A 15,628-nucleotide genomic window follows, 5' to 3' on the forward strand; every position below is an offset into this window, starting at 1 on the left:
TAGAAAAAGGAATCTGGTTGATAACCCTTTCAATGGTCAATAGGGATGCATTGGAACACAGAGGTTTCAAAATAAGAGTCACTTCCTGATTGGATTTTTCTCAGGCTTTCGCCTGCAATATCAGTTATGTTATACTCACAGACAATATTTTTACAGTTTTGGAAACTTTAGAGTGTTTTCTATCCCAAGCTGTCAATTATTTGCATATTTTAGCATCTGGTCCTGAGAAATAGGCTGTTTACTTTGGGAACGTTATTTTTCCAAACATAAAAATAGTGCCCCCTAGCTTCAAGAGGATAATTAATTAAGGATCGGCGTTCCATCAACAGGACAGTTGAAAATCATGCAGCGCGTTATATCAAGATCGCAGATTTAGAGTAACAACAAATGTTGGTACATAGAAGTGTCTTATATCGGCTGAAAGCTTAAATTCTTGTTTATATAACTGAACTGTCCAATTTACAGTAGCTATTACTGCGAAAACATGCCATGCAATTGATTGAGGAGAGGTCCTAATAACAAAACACTTTTTTTCAACGCGATAGGATTGATAAATTCACCTCTGAAGGCGAAATGTGAACTTACATTCTGAAATCTTGCTCTGATTTATCATCCAAAGGGTTCCAGAGATAACATGAAGTGTTGTTTTGTTAGATAAAATAATTTTTCATATCCTAAAAAGGTCCATATAGCAGGCATGATCAATTTTGTATTTCCACTCAAGAACTTGCCAAGAAACTGACGATCTCGTACAACGCTGTGTACTGCTCCCTTCACAGAACAGAGCAAACTGGCTCTAACCAGAATAGAAAGAGGAGTGGGAGGCCCCGGTGCACAACTGAGCAAGAGGACAAGTACATTTGAGTGTCTAGTTTGAGAAACAGACGCCTGACAAGTCCTCAACTGGCAGCTTCATTAAATAATACCCGCAAAACACCACACTCAACGTCAACAGTGAAGAGGCAAGTACAGGATTCTGGCCTTCTTTTTCCCATCTTTTTCCCATCTTAATATTTTATTTTTATTGGCCAGTCTGAGATATGGCTTTTTCTTTGGAACTCTGCCTAGAAGGCCAGCATCCCTGGAATTGCCTCTTCAATGTTGACGTTGAGACTGGTGTTTTGAGGGTAATATTTAATGAAGCTGTCAGTTGAGGACTTGTGAGGTGTCTGTTTCTCAAACTAGACACTCGAATCTACTTGTCCTCTTGCTCAGTTGTGCAGCAGGGCCTCCCACTCCTCCTTATATTCTGGTTAGAGCCAGTTTGGGCTGTTCTGTGAAGGAAGCAGTACACTGCCTTTGTACGAGATCTTCATTTTCTTGGCAATTTCTCACATGGAATAGCCTTCATTTGTCAGAACAAGAATAGACTGACGAGTTTCAGAAGAAAGTACTTTGTTTCTGGCCATTTTGAGCCTGTAATCGAACCCACAAATGCTGATGCTCCAGATACTCAACTAGTCAAAAGAAGGCTAGTTATATTGCTTCTTTAATCAGAGCTTGTCACGAATCCCGTTTCCTGAGTCTGTTTTTTGCCTGTGTTCTTGACCTGGAGTGTTTTTTCCGGCGTCCTGGAACGCACCCTGTCTGGTTGCCGGGCAATGTAGCCAATTGGGAGTTCTGATTACCCGCACCTGTATCCTATCAGCTATCTGCACACCTGGTCCTGATCATCATCTCTCCTCTTCATAAGCCCGGACCTGACATCCATTCCCTGCCTGATCGTTAGCCATGAACAGTATGTTGTGCCAGAGTATCAGCCTCAAGTTGGATAGAATTTGTTTTGTTGTTTTTTACGTATTGCTTGCCTTAAACTTACCTCCGTTTGATCTGTCTTCAGTTACTCACCCGGATCATTTACCCCATTCCCGCCTGGTCGTCGGAGGATTCCGCTTCCCCATTGGATCCACCTATTTACTCCCATCAACTCACCACCGCTGCCCGCTACGCCACCTGGATATATCTACCCATTCACATTCACTTGTAAATAAATACTCACCTTCTTCCTACTCTCCTTGTCCTGGTCTGCTTCTGGGTTCGATTTTGAAAGAACGTGACAGAGCTACAGTTTTCAGCTGTACTAACATAATTGCAAAAGGGTTTTCTAATTATCAATTAGCCTTTTAAAATGATAAACTTGGATTAGCTAACACAACTGGAACACAGGAGTGATGGATGCTGATAATGGGCATCTGTACACCTATGTCAGATATTCCATAAAAATTCAGCCGTTTCCAGCTACAATAGTCATTCACAACATTATCAATGTCTACACTGTATTTCTGTTCAATTTGATGTCATTTTAACAGACAACAAATTTGATTTTCTTTCAAAAACAAGGACATTTCTAAATGACCCCAAACTTTTGAACGGTAGTGAAGTCAGAAGTTTACATACACCTTAGCCAAATACAATAAAACTCAGTTTTTCACAATTCCTGCCATTTAATCCTCGTAAAAATTCCCTGTTTTAGGTCAGGTAAGATCACCACTCTATTTTAAGAATGTGAAATGTCAGAATAATAGTAGAGAGAATTATTTATTTCAGCTTTTATTTCTTTCATCACATTCCCAGTGGGTCAGAAGTTTACATACACTCAAGTAGTATTTGGTAACGTTGCCTTAAAATTGTTTAACTTGGGTCAAAGGTTTCGGGTAGCCTTCCACAAGCGTCCTACAATAAGTTGGGTGAATTTTGGCCCATTCCTCCTGACAGAGCTGGTGTAACTGAGTCAGGTTTGTAGGCCTCCTTGCTTGCACATGCTTTTTCAGTCCTGCCCACAATTTTTTTTATAGGATTGAGGTCAGGGCTTTGTGATGGCCAATCCAGTACTTTGACTTTGTTGTCCTTAAGCCATTTTGTCACAACTTTGGAAGTATGCTTGGGTCATTGTCCATTTGGAAGACCCATTTGCGACCAAGCTTTAACTTCCCGACTGATGTCTTGAGTTGTAGCTTCAATATATCCACATCATTTTCCTGCTTTATGATGCCATTTATTTTGTGAAGTTCACCAGTCCCTCCTGCAGCAAAGCACCCCTACAGCATGATGCTGTCATCCCCGTGCTTCACGATTGGGATGGTGTTCTTCGGCTTGGAAGCCCCCCCCCTTTTCCTCCAAACATAACGATGGTCATTATGGCCAAAGAGTTATATTTTTGTTTCATCAGACCAGAGAACATTTATCCAAAAACTATGATATTTGTCCCCATGTGCAGTTGCAAACCGTAGTCTGGCGGTTTTATGGCAGTTTTGGAGCAGTGGCCTCTTCCTTGCTGAGCGGCCTTTCAGGTTATGTCGATATAGGACTCGTTTTACTGACCTTCAGGCGTTTGGAAATGGCGCCCAAGGATGAATCAGACTTGTGGAGGTCTACAATTTTTTTTCTGAGGTCTTGGCTGATTTCTTTTGATTTTGCCATGATGTCAAGCAAAGTGGCGCTGAGTTTGAAGGTAGGCCTTTAAATACATTCACAAACAAGTACACCTCCAATTTACTCAAATTATGTCAATTACCCTATCAGAAGCTTCTAAAGCCATATGACACCATTTTCTGGAATTGTCCAAGCTGTTTAAAGGCAGAGTCAACTAAGTGTATGTGAACTTTTGACCCACTGGAATTCAATTGTTGGAAAAATGACCTGTGTCATGCACAAAGTAGATGTCCTAACCGACGTGCCAAAACTATAGTTTGTTAACAAGAAATCTTTGGAGTGGTTGAAACACCACTGTTGGAGTCATTAAAACTCATTTATGTAAACTTTCGACTTCAACTGTATATGTGTATGGATGTATAGATATATATATATCTACCCCCAAAATATGTGGGGTTTGGAAATGATGTAGAAAATTACATTGATGGAAGCAACAATCTATCCACAATATTAAAGCTGATCCACCCCCCAAAGTAAAAGATTTAATTTTAAAAAAAGTTTAAAAAAAGGGGCTGCAAATCCAACACAACACATCACTGAGTACCACCCTTCACATTTTCAAGCTTGGTGGTGGCGGCATCATGTTATGGGTATGCTTGTCATTGGCAAGGACTGGTTCGTTGTTGATGATAAAAATAAACGGAATAGAGCTAAGCACTGGAAAAGTCAGAGAGGAAAACCTGGTCCAGCCTGCTTTCCAACAGATACTGGGAGACATATTCATCTTTCAGCAGGACAATAACCTAAAATACAAGGCCAAATATACATTGGAGTTGCCTACCAAGATGTCAAATCAAAATCAAATCTAGAGCCAGAATTGAACATTGCTGTCTCGCAATGATGAACAACCAACTTGTCAGAGGTCATCTTTCATAACCTCGCAAATATTGTACAATCCAGGTTTGTAAAAACTTGTAGCAATTTACCCAGAAATACTCACAGCTGTAATCTGTGCCAAAGGTGATTCTAACATCTATTGACTCAGGAGTGTGGATACTTATGTAAATGAGATATTTCTGTATTTCATTTTCAATAAATTAGCAAAAATGTCTAAAAACATGTTTTACTTTGTCATTATTGGTTATTGTGTGTAGATGGGTGAGAGAAAAAATATATTCAATCCGTTGTAGAATAAGGCTGTAACATAACAAAATGTGGAAAAGGTCAAGGGGTCTGAATACTTTCCGAATACACTGTACTATTATTATAACAAAGGTTTACGATCCCATGGATGCAAGCACATACTGTAAGTATCAATAAAAGGTTATGAAATTGTAGTTAAATAAAGGTTAGGTAATCAATAACACTGTGGGTGTTAAAATAACGATTGATGATTTCTGTACAGACTTTTACCTTTGAGAGGCTATAGGAGCTTTGCATGCCTCCAGGTACTCATGGGATTTCTGTAAATATGAATCCTACCAGGGGCGCAACTTTGGTTTTAGAAGTGGGGGGGACATAACTTTTTATTTTTACTCAGTCTGATAAACACTCCAAAAAAGCCTACCCGACCACTCGGAGGCGTCCGCATGGTCCTAAAGCACACCGCTGCCTGTTTTGTATGACATTCCAATGAATAAACTAAGGGGGACAAAAATGCAATTTCAGAATGTAGGGGGTGACATGTCCCCCCTGTCACCAGTGAAAGTTGCGCACCTGAATCCTACTGTAGCCTACCGTCATCCAGTTTTATTTTTCAGAGATCCTCCATATTTTATCCTCCATGTCTTAGAAGGAGGTACTCAGTTCACAGGAAGTGAAGAACAGAGGGGCCATCTAAATTGAATTGTTTATAATGGTCCAGGTTCAGCCAGAGACAGATGAATAAATGATCGATCACTACCTACTTAGTAACTTACTTTCTTTCATACTCATCTGATACCTACATACAGTACTTCCCAACAGGATGCTTCCTTTGGGCCTTCCTCAGAATTCCTTATGGTTGTCTACAGTATCTTCTGTCTGTCTCCAAAATAAGTACTAAAGCAGACTCTCAGCCAGTCCCTGACTAAACAGTAAAATCACTGGAGTGATTTAATGCATTATTAACCATACATTAAATTCTATGTCGTGTCCCACTTTCTACAAAATTGGCCAAAATATCGCCCAAAACAGAGACTACTAATCATCCAGTATTGTCAATAATTGGCCAAAACAGTTTCATACATTTTTGTTAAGATTATGTGAACATTACCATACTGTACATTGGTCCCCGTATATAGAATGACGTCTGCAAGAGTGGGTAGCCGCACTGAAGGAGAATCAGTAGCAGGATCCCCGGGACATGGCTCTACGAGCCTTTGGGACGGGGGCGTGAAAGAGGAGAAATTGTGGTTAGTGCAGAGAAGGAGAATTACATGAGTGTGCCGAATTTAAGGGACATGTGGTACAGCCAGCTCAGATAGAGAGGAAAGAAACAGGGAGGTCTAGTCAGGGACTGGCTGAGAGTCTGCTTTACAGGGAGGTTGAGAGGGAGAAATACTGTGAGGGGAGAGACACAGGGAGGAGGAGAGGCAGAGATACAGGGAGGGGGGAGACACAGGGAGGAGGAGAGGCAGAGATACAGGGATGGGGAGAGAGATATACGGGGGAAGGGGAGGGAGCGATACAGGGAGGGGAGAGGGAGAGATACAGGGAGAGAGAGAGATACATGTAGGGGGAGAGAGAGATACAGGGAAAGGGAGAGATACAGGGAGGGTGAGAGAGAGATACAGGGAGGGGGAGAGAGAGATACAGGGAGGAGGGAGAGAGATACAGGGAGGGGGAGAGAGGAATACAGGGAGGGGGAGAGAGATACAGGGAGGTTGAGAGGGAGAGATACAGGGAAGGGGAGAGGGAGAGATACAGGGAGGAGGAGAGGGAGACATACAGGTAGGAGGGGAGAGAGAAACAGGGAGGGGGAGAGAGAGATACAGGGAGGGTGAGAGGGAGAGATACAGGGAAGGGGAGAGGGAGAGATACAGGGAAGGGGAGAGGGAGAGATACAGGGAGGAGGAGAGGGAGACATACAGGTAGGAAGGGAGAGAGATACAGGGAGGGTGAGAGAGAGATACAGGGAGCGGGGAGACATACAGGGAGGGGGAGAGAGAGATACAGGGAGGGTGAGAGGGAGAGATACAGGGAAGGGGAGAGATACAGGGAGGAGGAGAGGGAGACATACAGGTAGGAGGGGAGAGAGATACAGTGAGGGGGAGAGAGAGATACAGTGAGGGTGAGAGGGAGAGATACAGGGAAGGGGAGAGGGGAGATACAGGGAGGAGGAGAGGGAGACATACAGGTAGGAGGGGAGAGAGATACAGGGAAGGGGAGAGAGAGATACAGGGAGGGTGAGAGGGAGAGATACAAGGAAGGGGAGAGGGAGAGATACAGTGAGGGTGAGGGAAAGATACAGGGAGGGTGAGAGGGAGAGATACAGGGAAGGGGAGAGGGAGAGATACAGGGAGGAGGAGAGGGAGACATACAGGTAGGAGGGGAGAGAGATACAGGGAGCGGGAGAGAGAGATACAGGGAGGGTGAGAGGGAGAGATACAGGGAAGCGGAGAGGGAGAGAGATACAGGGAGGAGGAGAGGGAGACATACAGGTAAGAGGGGAGAGAGATACAGGGAGGGGGAGAGAGATACAGGGAGGAGGAGAGCGAGACATACAGGTAGGTGGGGAGAGATATACAGGGAGGGGGAGAGAAATACAGGGAGGGGGACAGAGATACAGTTACGGGGAGAGGGAGAGATACAGGGAGGGTGAGAGGGAGAGATACAGGGAAGGGGAGAGGGAGAGATGCAGGGAGGAGGAGAGGGAGCGATACAGGGAGGGGGTGAGAGAGATACAGGGAAGGGAGAGAGAGATACATGTAGGGGAAGAGGGAGAGATACAGGGAGGGGGAAAGGGAGAGATACAGGGAGGATGTGAGGGAGAGATACAGGGAGGGGAGAGAGAGAGATACAGGGAAGGGAGAGAGAGAAATACAGGGAGGAGGAGAGAGAGATACAGGGAAGGAGAGAGATACAGGGAGGAGGAGAGGGAGGCATACAGGTAGGAGGGAGAGAGATACAGGGAGGGGGAGAGAGAGATAAAGGGAGGGTGAGAGGGAGAGCTAAGGGGAGGGGAGAGAGATACACGGTGAGGAGGAGAGGGAGGCATACAGGTAGGAGGGGAGAGAGATACAGGGAGGGGGAGAGAGAGATACAGGGAGGGTGAGAGGGAGAGATACAGGGAAGGGAGAGGGAGAGATACAGGGAAGGGGAGAGGGAGAGATACAGGGAAGGGGAGAGGGAGAGATACAGGGAGGAGGAGAGGGAGACATACAGGTAGGAAGGAGAGAGATACTGGGAGGGCGAGAGGGAGATACAGGGGGGGAGAGAGGGATACAGGCAGGGGGAGAGAGATACAGGGAGGTTGAGAGGGAGAGATACAGGGAAGGGGAGAGGGAGAGATACAGGGAAGGGGAGAGGGAGAGATACAGGGAGGAGGAGAGGGAGATACAGGTAGGGGGAGAGAGATACAGGGAGGTTGAGAGGGAGAGATACAGGGAAGGGGAGAGAGAGATACAGGGAGGAGGAGAGGGAGACATACAGGTAGGAGTGGAGAGAGATACAGTGAGGGGGAGAGAGAGATACAGGGAGGGTGAGAGGGAGAGATACAGGGAGAGGGAGAGAGATACAGGGAGGGTGAGAGGGAGAGATACAGGGAGGATGAGAGGGAGATACAGGGAGGGGAGAGAGAGATACAGGGAAGGGGAGAGAGAGAAATACGGGGAGGAGGAGAGAGAGATACAGGGAAGGGGAGAGAGAGATACAGGGAGGAGGAGAGGGAGGCTTACAGGTAGGAGGGGAGAGAGATACAGGGAAGGGGAAAGAGAGATACAGGGAGGAGGAGAGGGAGGCATACAGGTAGGAGGGGAGAGAGATACAGGGAGGGGGAGAGAGATAAAGGGAGGGTGAGAGGGAGAGCTAAGGGGAGGGGAGAGAGATACAGGGAGGAGGAGAGGGAGGCATACAGGTAGGAGGGGAGAGAGATACAGGGAGGGGAGAGAGAGATACAGGGAGGGTGAGAGTGAGAGATACAGGGAAGGGGAGAGGGAGAGATACAGGGAAGGGGAGAGGGAGAGATACAGGGAAGGGGAGAGGGAGAGATACAAGGAGGAGAAGAGGGAGACATACAGGTAGGAGGGAGAGAGATACAGTGAGGGGGAGAGAGAGATACAGGGAGGATGAGAGGGAGATACAGTGAGGGGAGAGAGAGATACAGGGAAGGGGAGAGAGAGAAATACAGGGAGGAGGAGAGGGAGGCATACAGGTAGGAGGGGAGAGAGATACAGGGAGGGGGAGAGAGAGATACAGGGAGGTTGAGAGGGAGAGATACAGGGATGGGGAGAGGGAGAGATACAGGGAGGAGGAGAGGGAGACATACAGGTAGGAGGGGAGAGAGATACAGTGAGGGGGAGAGAGAGATACAGGGAGGAGGAGAGGGAGGCTTACAGGTTGGAGGGGAGAGAGATACAGGGAGGGGGAGAGAGAGATACAGGGAGCGTGAGAGGGAGAGATACAGGGAAGGTGAGAGGGAGAGATACAGTGAGGGTGAGAGAGATACAGGGAGGGTGAAAGGGAGAGATATAGGGAAGTGGAGAGGGAGAGTTACAGGTAGGAGGAGAGAGATACAGGGAGGGGGAGAGAGATACAGGGAGGAGGAGAGGGAGATACAGGGAGGGGGAGAGAGAGATACAGGGAGGGTGAGAGGGAGAGATACAGGGAGGATGAGAGGGAGATACAGTGAGGGGAGAGAGAGATACAGGGAAGGGAGAGAGAGAAATACAGGGAGGAGGAGAGGGAGGCTTACAGGTAGGAGGGAGAGAGATACAGGGAGGGGGAGAGAGAGATACAGGGAGGGGGAGAGAGAGATACAGGGAGGGTGAGAGTGAGAGATACAGGGAAGGGGAGAGTGAGAGAGATACTGGGAGGAGGAGAGGGAGACATACAGGTAGGAGGAGAGAGATACAGGGAGGGGTTGAGAGAGATACAGGGAGAGTGAGAGGGAAAGATAAAGGGAAGGAGAGGGGTAGAGATACAGGTAGGGGGGAGAGAGATACAGGTAGGGGGAGAGAGAGATACAGGGAGGAGGAGAGGGAGACATACAGGTAGGAGGGGAGAGAGATACAGGGAGGGGGAGAGAAATACAGGGAGGGGGAGAGAGATACAGGTAGGGGGAGAGATACAGGGAGGGTGAGAGGGAGAGATACAGGGAAGGGGAGAGGGAGAGATGCAGGGAGGAGGAGAGGGAGCGATACAGGGAGGGGGAGAGAGAGAGATACAGGGAGGGGAGAGATTGATACATGTAGGGGAAGAGGGAGAGATACAGGTAGGGGGAGAGAGATACAGGGAAGGGGCGAGAGAGATACAGGGATGGGGAGAGGGAGAGATACAGGGAGGATGTGAGGGAGAGATACAGGGAGGGGAGAGAGAGATACAGGGAAGGGGAGAGAGAGAAATACAGGGAGGAGGAGAGAGAGATACAGGGAAGGGGAGAGAGAGATACAGGGAGGAGGAGAGGGAGGCTTACAGGTAGGAGGGGAGAGAGATACAGGGAGGGGGAGAGAGAGATACAGGGAGGGTGAGAGGGAGAGATACAGGGAAGGGGAGAGGGAGAGAGATACAGGGAGGAGGAGAGGGAGACATACAGGTAGGAGGGGAGAGAGATACAGGGAGGGTGAGAGGGAGAGATACAGGGAATGGGAGAGGGAGAGATACAGGGAGGGGAGAGGGAGAGATACAGGGAGGAGGAGAGGGAGAAATACAGGGAGGAGGAGAGAGATATACAGGGAAGGGGAGAGGGAGAAATGAAGGGGAGAGGGAGAGATACAGGGAGGGTGAGAGAGAGATACAGGGAGGATGAGAGGGAGATACAGGTAGGGGAGAGAGAGATACAGGAAGGGGAGAGAGAGAGACAGGGAGGGGCAGAGAGATACAGGGAGGATGAGAGGGAGATACAGGGAGGGGAGAGAGAGATACAGGTAGGGGAGAGAGAGATACAGGAAGGGGGAGAGAGATACATGGAGGGTGATAGGGAGAGATACAGGGAGGATGAGAGGGAGATACAGGGAGGGGAGAGATAGATACAGGGAAGTGGAGAGAGAGAAATACAGGGAGGAGGAGAGAGATACAGGGAAGGGGAGAGAGAGAGAAAGAGGGAGAGTGAGAGGGAGAGAGAGAGAGGGGGGAGAGAGAAAGGCGTCTGGTACAGTATGTAGAGCACAGATAACGAAGGAGGGAGGGACAAGAGAGCCTGAGTGAAAGAAAATGACAGAGCATGGGAGTGACAACGACGGAAAAGAGAGAAAGGAAAACGGAGGACAGAAGAGTGAAGCATGGATAAACAAGTTACTAAAATGACTTCCTCCCTCGCTCCTCGTCCTCTGGTAAAGAATAAAACCCTGGTTTAAATCTTTCAGCTCCCTTTCACCCATTTCATTTGTTATTCGAAATACCCTTCTTCAGTTACTCTCTCAGTCTTATTACAGAGGCATCTTGGGTCCACGTCACATTGTCAGTCCTTTGCTGCCCCTATCATTTTTCATGACCTTGTCAGCATCTGTCACTCACTACCCCCTCTGTCCTCCTTTCCTACCTCTCCATGAAGTTTCCCAGAGAGGATTGAAGTGAGGAAATCTGTTAAAATCTGTCCATGTGAGAATACAGAGATAAGCAGACTAAGTGTGTATTTTTTGTATGGATGTCTATGAGAGTGTCAGATTTGGTCAACAAAAAAATTGTAATGCTAATTTGATAAGTGAGGCTTATTTGAACAAATATAAGTTTCATAAGGTTTAGGTTGTTACACACATGGCATCTTGGTAACTTTGAGAAAAACAATTTTATATTGAAGTTTCATATCTGCCCTCTCATTGGCTAGAATGTCCCCACCTGATCTCGAATTCTCCCGCTTGCCTTTCCACCTTTGCAACAACGACTCCTATTGTTAGTGCGGATACAAGACTATCTCGTCATTACAGTATCTCTGCGTTTCCTCACATCAGTAAGTCAATTTGATGATAACTTTATTGATCCCTGCCAGGTTAACATGGAGGCCTCTTCATGGGTTGCATGCTCGGAGACACTGAGACAGCAAGGACTCACAGGGTTCCGTATCTGATTCAGGATCTGCAGGGAATCTGATTCCCTCTGGCGTATTTTTAGCTTCTTCATAGCAGTAGATTCAAATATATTTGGTCACGTCACGTTATCTGTTGAAGTAATCTTTCCATCTTCCAGCCAGGGGGTGTATAATGTACTTAGGTTTTAGCATGCACAACAATTTCACACATACATATTATGTGTTGTACTGTATGTGCTCCTAATGCATTCTGTAATCATATAACAGTGTATGAAATTGCTAATTTAGCTAGCCTATCTGTGAGGAGGGAAGGAGTGGAGGATTTCTGAGTTACACTGGTGACTGATCAATGAACGATTCTGAGAGGTTGTTTTCAAATAACATAACAGTCAGACACACTGGAAGGACCATGCATTCCAGAATATGAATACAATGTGTACAGTCCAACAGATAGGGGTGCTGTGTCAGGTCAGACACACTGGAAGGACCATGCATTCCAGAATATGAATACAATGTGTACAGTCCAACAGATAGGGGTGCTGTGTCAGGTCAGACACACTGGAAGGACCATGCATTCCAGAATATGAATACAATGTGTACAGTCCAACAGATAGGGGTGCTGTGTCAGGTCAGACACACTGGAAGGACCATGCATTCCAGAATATGAATACAATGTGTACAGTCCAACAGATAGGGGTGCTGTGTCAGGTCAGACACACTGGAAGGACCATACATTCCAGAATATGAATACAATGTGTACAGTCCAACAGATAGGGGTGCTGTGTCAGGTCAGACAATGTATTGGTCAGAAAGTGTAACAGAAAGCTCTGTACTACATGTGCTGTACTTCTGCTAAGTGTTACATGTGACATTCCCCATCTCCTGTCTCCATAACAAGCCTCAACTATTTACTTCCCAGGGGGCAGAAGGAGGCGAGGCCAGCATACAGGTGTTGTCTCCTTAACTTTGAAGTGCATTCCCTTTGTGTTCTCTATGCAGGAGAGATATGTTCTGGTCTTCTCAAATGGGACCCTATTCCATTTATAGTGAGGAGCCCTATAAAGGGAATCGGGTGCCATTTGGGACACAGACATGCTATAGCTCCCATTGGTTTTATTGGCCATAAATAACTACAAGTATGTCAACTACAAATGTGATCTAAACTTGGTACTTAGCACTCCGTGTACAGCATTTTTTTTGTTGCTAGTTATTGAATGCATGGATTAATAAAATAGTGTATAATTTAGCTAAGTAGTTATATCTCGGATAAAATGTACAGATAATTCCTGGAAATGAAGAGAATTGACATGAATACAATACACATGACAAAGAAAAATAAACAGAAAGGTAAACCAATTACCCATTTAGTAATTAACAATACACATTTCTCACTTCACAATGATCTTACCGTAGCACCCACACAATAGTTTAATGAATTTCCTCAACTGAAGTTCACTTAGGTAATATTTTATTTCATTTATTCATTTAATTTTTCAAAACTATTTTTTTCCATAATAAATTTTACTTTGATTTCAATAATAAAGAAATAGTCACAATTTGAACATAAAATACTGTAGAAAAAAATACCACAGGTAGAAAGAAACAAAAGAAACAAACAAACAAAGAAGAATTCATAATCATCATTATTTATAGGTCATAGTAGTTCTCCTCATACTCATTCCAAGTACATCAGGTCATCAGGAAAGCAGAATAGAATTGACATTAGAATGACAGTACAAACACACAAACGGTTGAAATGGTTGCTTCTTTGTCTTATTTCTTCTTCAGATTGTTTCCGTCAGCCCAAGCGTACACTGGACAATCATATTATAGGACCACTTGGAAACACATACATCATCATCATCATCATTCGGAATATAGGTCTTCATTCTCAAGTAGCTAGGTTTAGTTTGGCGGGCAGGTATCGGGAGGAAGGCAGTCTGTTACTGTTATTGCCCCAGCAATTGGGAGGGGGCGGGAATGGGGAGAAAGGCAGTGAAACCCTGGAGACGTTACCTCATCCTGCATGTCATCATCATGCCATGCCTCTGCTGTACACTATTATCATTGAATGGTAGACTTGAGGACCAAGTCAGGTTACTACTGGGCCGGGTTAATATATCTATTAGATCAGGTTGGCATTTGTATAAAAACTCAACAGGAACACATGTATAAAGGTGGAATGAATAATGAAATAATCCCCCCCCCCAAAAATGGCATTGCGGATCGATGTCATCGTAAAATCTTCTATATCTAGCAACACTTAATAACATTTAATTTAGTATTTTTGTCATTTTCTTATTTTTTTATTCCAAAAATGGTTGGAGGAGGAGCAGATATAGTTTGCGTGGTCATCTATACAACAGGCTATAAAACACCACTTTGTCACAGTCCAGAAAGCACATATAGATGTGGTTGTACTGTATATAAACATATGTACTGTAGTAAGATACGTTTTGCGTGCATGGAGTTCCAGGATCAGAATGATCGCGTTCACAACGTTCCGACGTCTCCTTCCACAATTCTGTTAAACACATTGCCTTAGATTCCACACTGATGTCGAAAACCAAGTCGTCCACAATTCTTAACTGGCAAAGATGAATCTTGAATAGAACTTGACATAAGTCTCTCAAGATCAAGATTATTCATAGGCCCTTTTGTCTTTGCACTGTTAACAGATCGGGTGGCCATTTTTTATATTAGTCTGTTCTGGGCCATTACTGCCACTATAAAAAGTGCAAATACTTTGGCTGATTCCTCAAACAAACGTACCATCTTCATCCTTTCACTTCCTTCTTCACTGTTGCCTTGCCTTCCCATGATCTCGTTTCTTTTCTTTCACTCGTCATCCATTGTTGGAAATGTTTGGAGTTGGGTTTTCTTTATGTACCTTATTAATGCGCTTCGTGTTTTATGTATTTTCTCCTAAAGATCCCAGCAAACACAAAGACAGGATATGTAAATGATAACATGAAAACATTGGAGTTTGTTGTTGTAATATTGTATATTTCTCAATTGTATATCTCTCCTCTCACATTTAACTCAAACTTCGAGAGTGAGATATTGGCCAACCAATATCCTGGTAATAAACAGAACAAGTCACAGACGGCGTTAATTGGTTAGTTTGTTTGTTGATCCATGATGTATAGGTACTTCAGTTGATTATCTAATTATTCTGCAGCTTGCCATAAGGTTGAGACACCCTTTCTTATCATTAGTATAGTCCAGTACAGTACCGCCATCTCCCTGGTGCTATTTCTTACAGTCCAGTGTGCTTGGGTAGAAGAATCTAAAGGAAGATGTTTAGTTTTTTACTCCTTTTCACTTTCCAGTATACCACCACCCACCATGTCTTAGATAAAATGAAAGACTAAATGTTCTTTTGTTGTTTTTGTTTAATTTTGTTTGTTCGTTATTATACACTTTTTATTGGTCTTCCGATCTCCGGATTCGTCTTTTTGAGTCATAAAAAGTTTGAATAATTGGTCCAATCTTTGCGAGGGGCCAGTGGTGAAGACCAGAGACAGTAAGGATCACACATAGTACTCCTTGTCTTTATTCTTCTTGCTCTTAGAGGAAGTCTTGGCGGCGTTTGGCGGTTTCTCCTTCACCACCGTCCCGTTGGACTGCGATGTGTTACTAATGTAGTTACGGCTCTCGTCTACATGGTAAGAACCCTCGTCCCGGTTGCGGTATTTGTACATGGCATAGAGCAGGATGAGGATACAGAGGGCGGCTGCCGCTATGATTCCAACCACCATCCCCGTGGTACTGCTCGACTCACGGAACACCCCCTCCGATGGACCAGGGTAGCCCTTCACTGCCGGACCTGTTGGGTTAGCTGTGGAGAGGGAGGGAGAGAGAGAGAGAGAGAGAGAGAGAGAGAGAGAGAGAGAGAGAGAGAGAGGAGGAAGTGAAGGGGGTTAGGGGGAGAGAAAGAGAGAGAGAGAGAGAGAGAGGAGGAGGAAGTGAATGGGGTTAGGGGGAGAGAGAGAGAGAGAGAGAGAGGGGGAGAGAGAAAGGGGGTTAGGGGAGATAAAAGAGAGAGAGAGAGAGAGAGAGAGAGAGAGAGAGAGAGAGAGAGAGAGAGAG

General features: G+C 45.3%; 1 protein-coding gene across 27 annotated transcripts in view; it reads right to left on the reverse strand.

The window, feature by feature from the left end:
- Positions 1-12,987: 12,987 nt before the first annotated feature.
- Positions 12,988-15,628, reverse strand: part of nrxn1a (neurexin 1a) — a 616,431-nt gene continuing 613,790 nt past the window's right edge. For all 27 annotated transcript variants that reach the window (XM_042306235.1, XM_042306230.1, XM_042306233.1 and 24 more), the window contains one exon: positions 12,988-15,377. In XM_042306235.1, the coding sequence (XP_042162169.1) occupies positions 15,070-15,377 (308 nt within the window). In that variant the 3' untranslated portion in view covers positions 12,988-15,069. The remainder of the gene's footprint in view (positions 15,378-15,628) is intronic.

This window comes from Oncorhynchus tshawytscha, linkage group LG25 (assembly GCF_018296145.1).
Source record: "Oncorhynchus tshawytscha isolate Ot180627B linkage group LG25, Otsh_v2.0, whole genome shotgun sequence".
In the NCBI taxonomy this organism is placed as follows: Eukaryota; Metazoa; Chordata; class Actinopteri; order Salmoniformes; family Salmonidae; genus Oncorhynchus; species Oncorhynchus tshawytscha.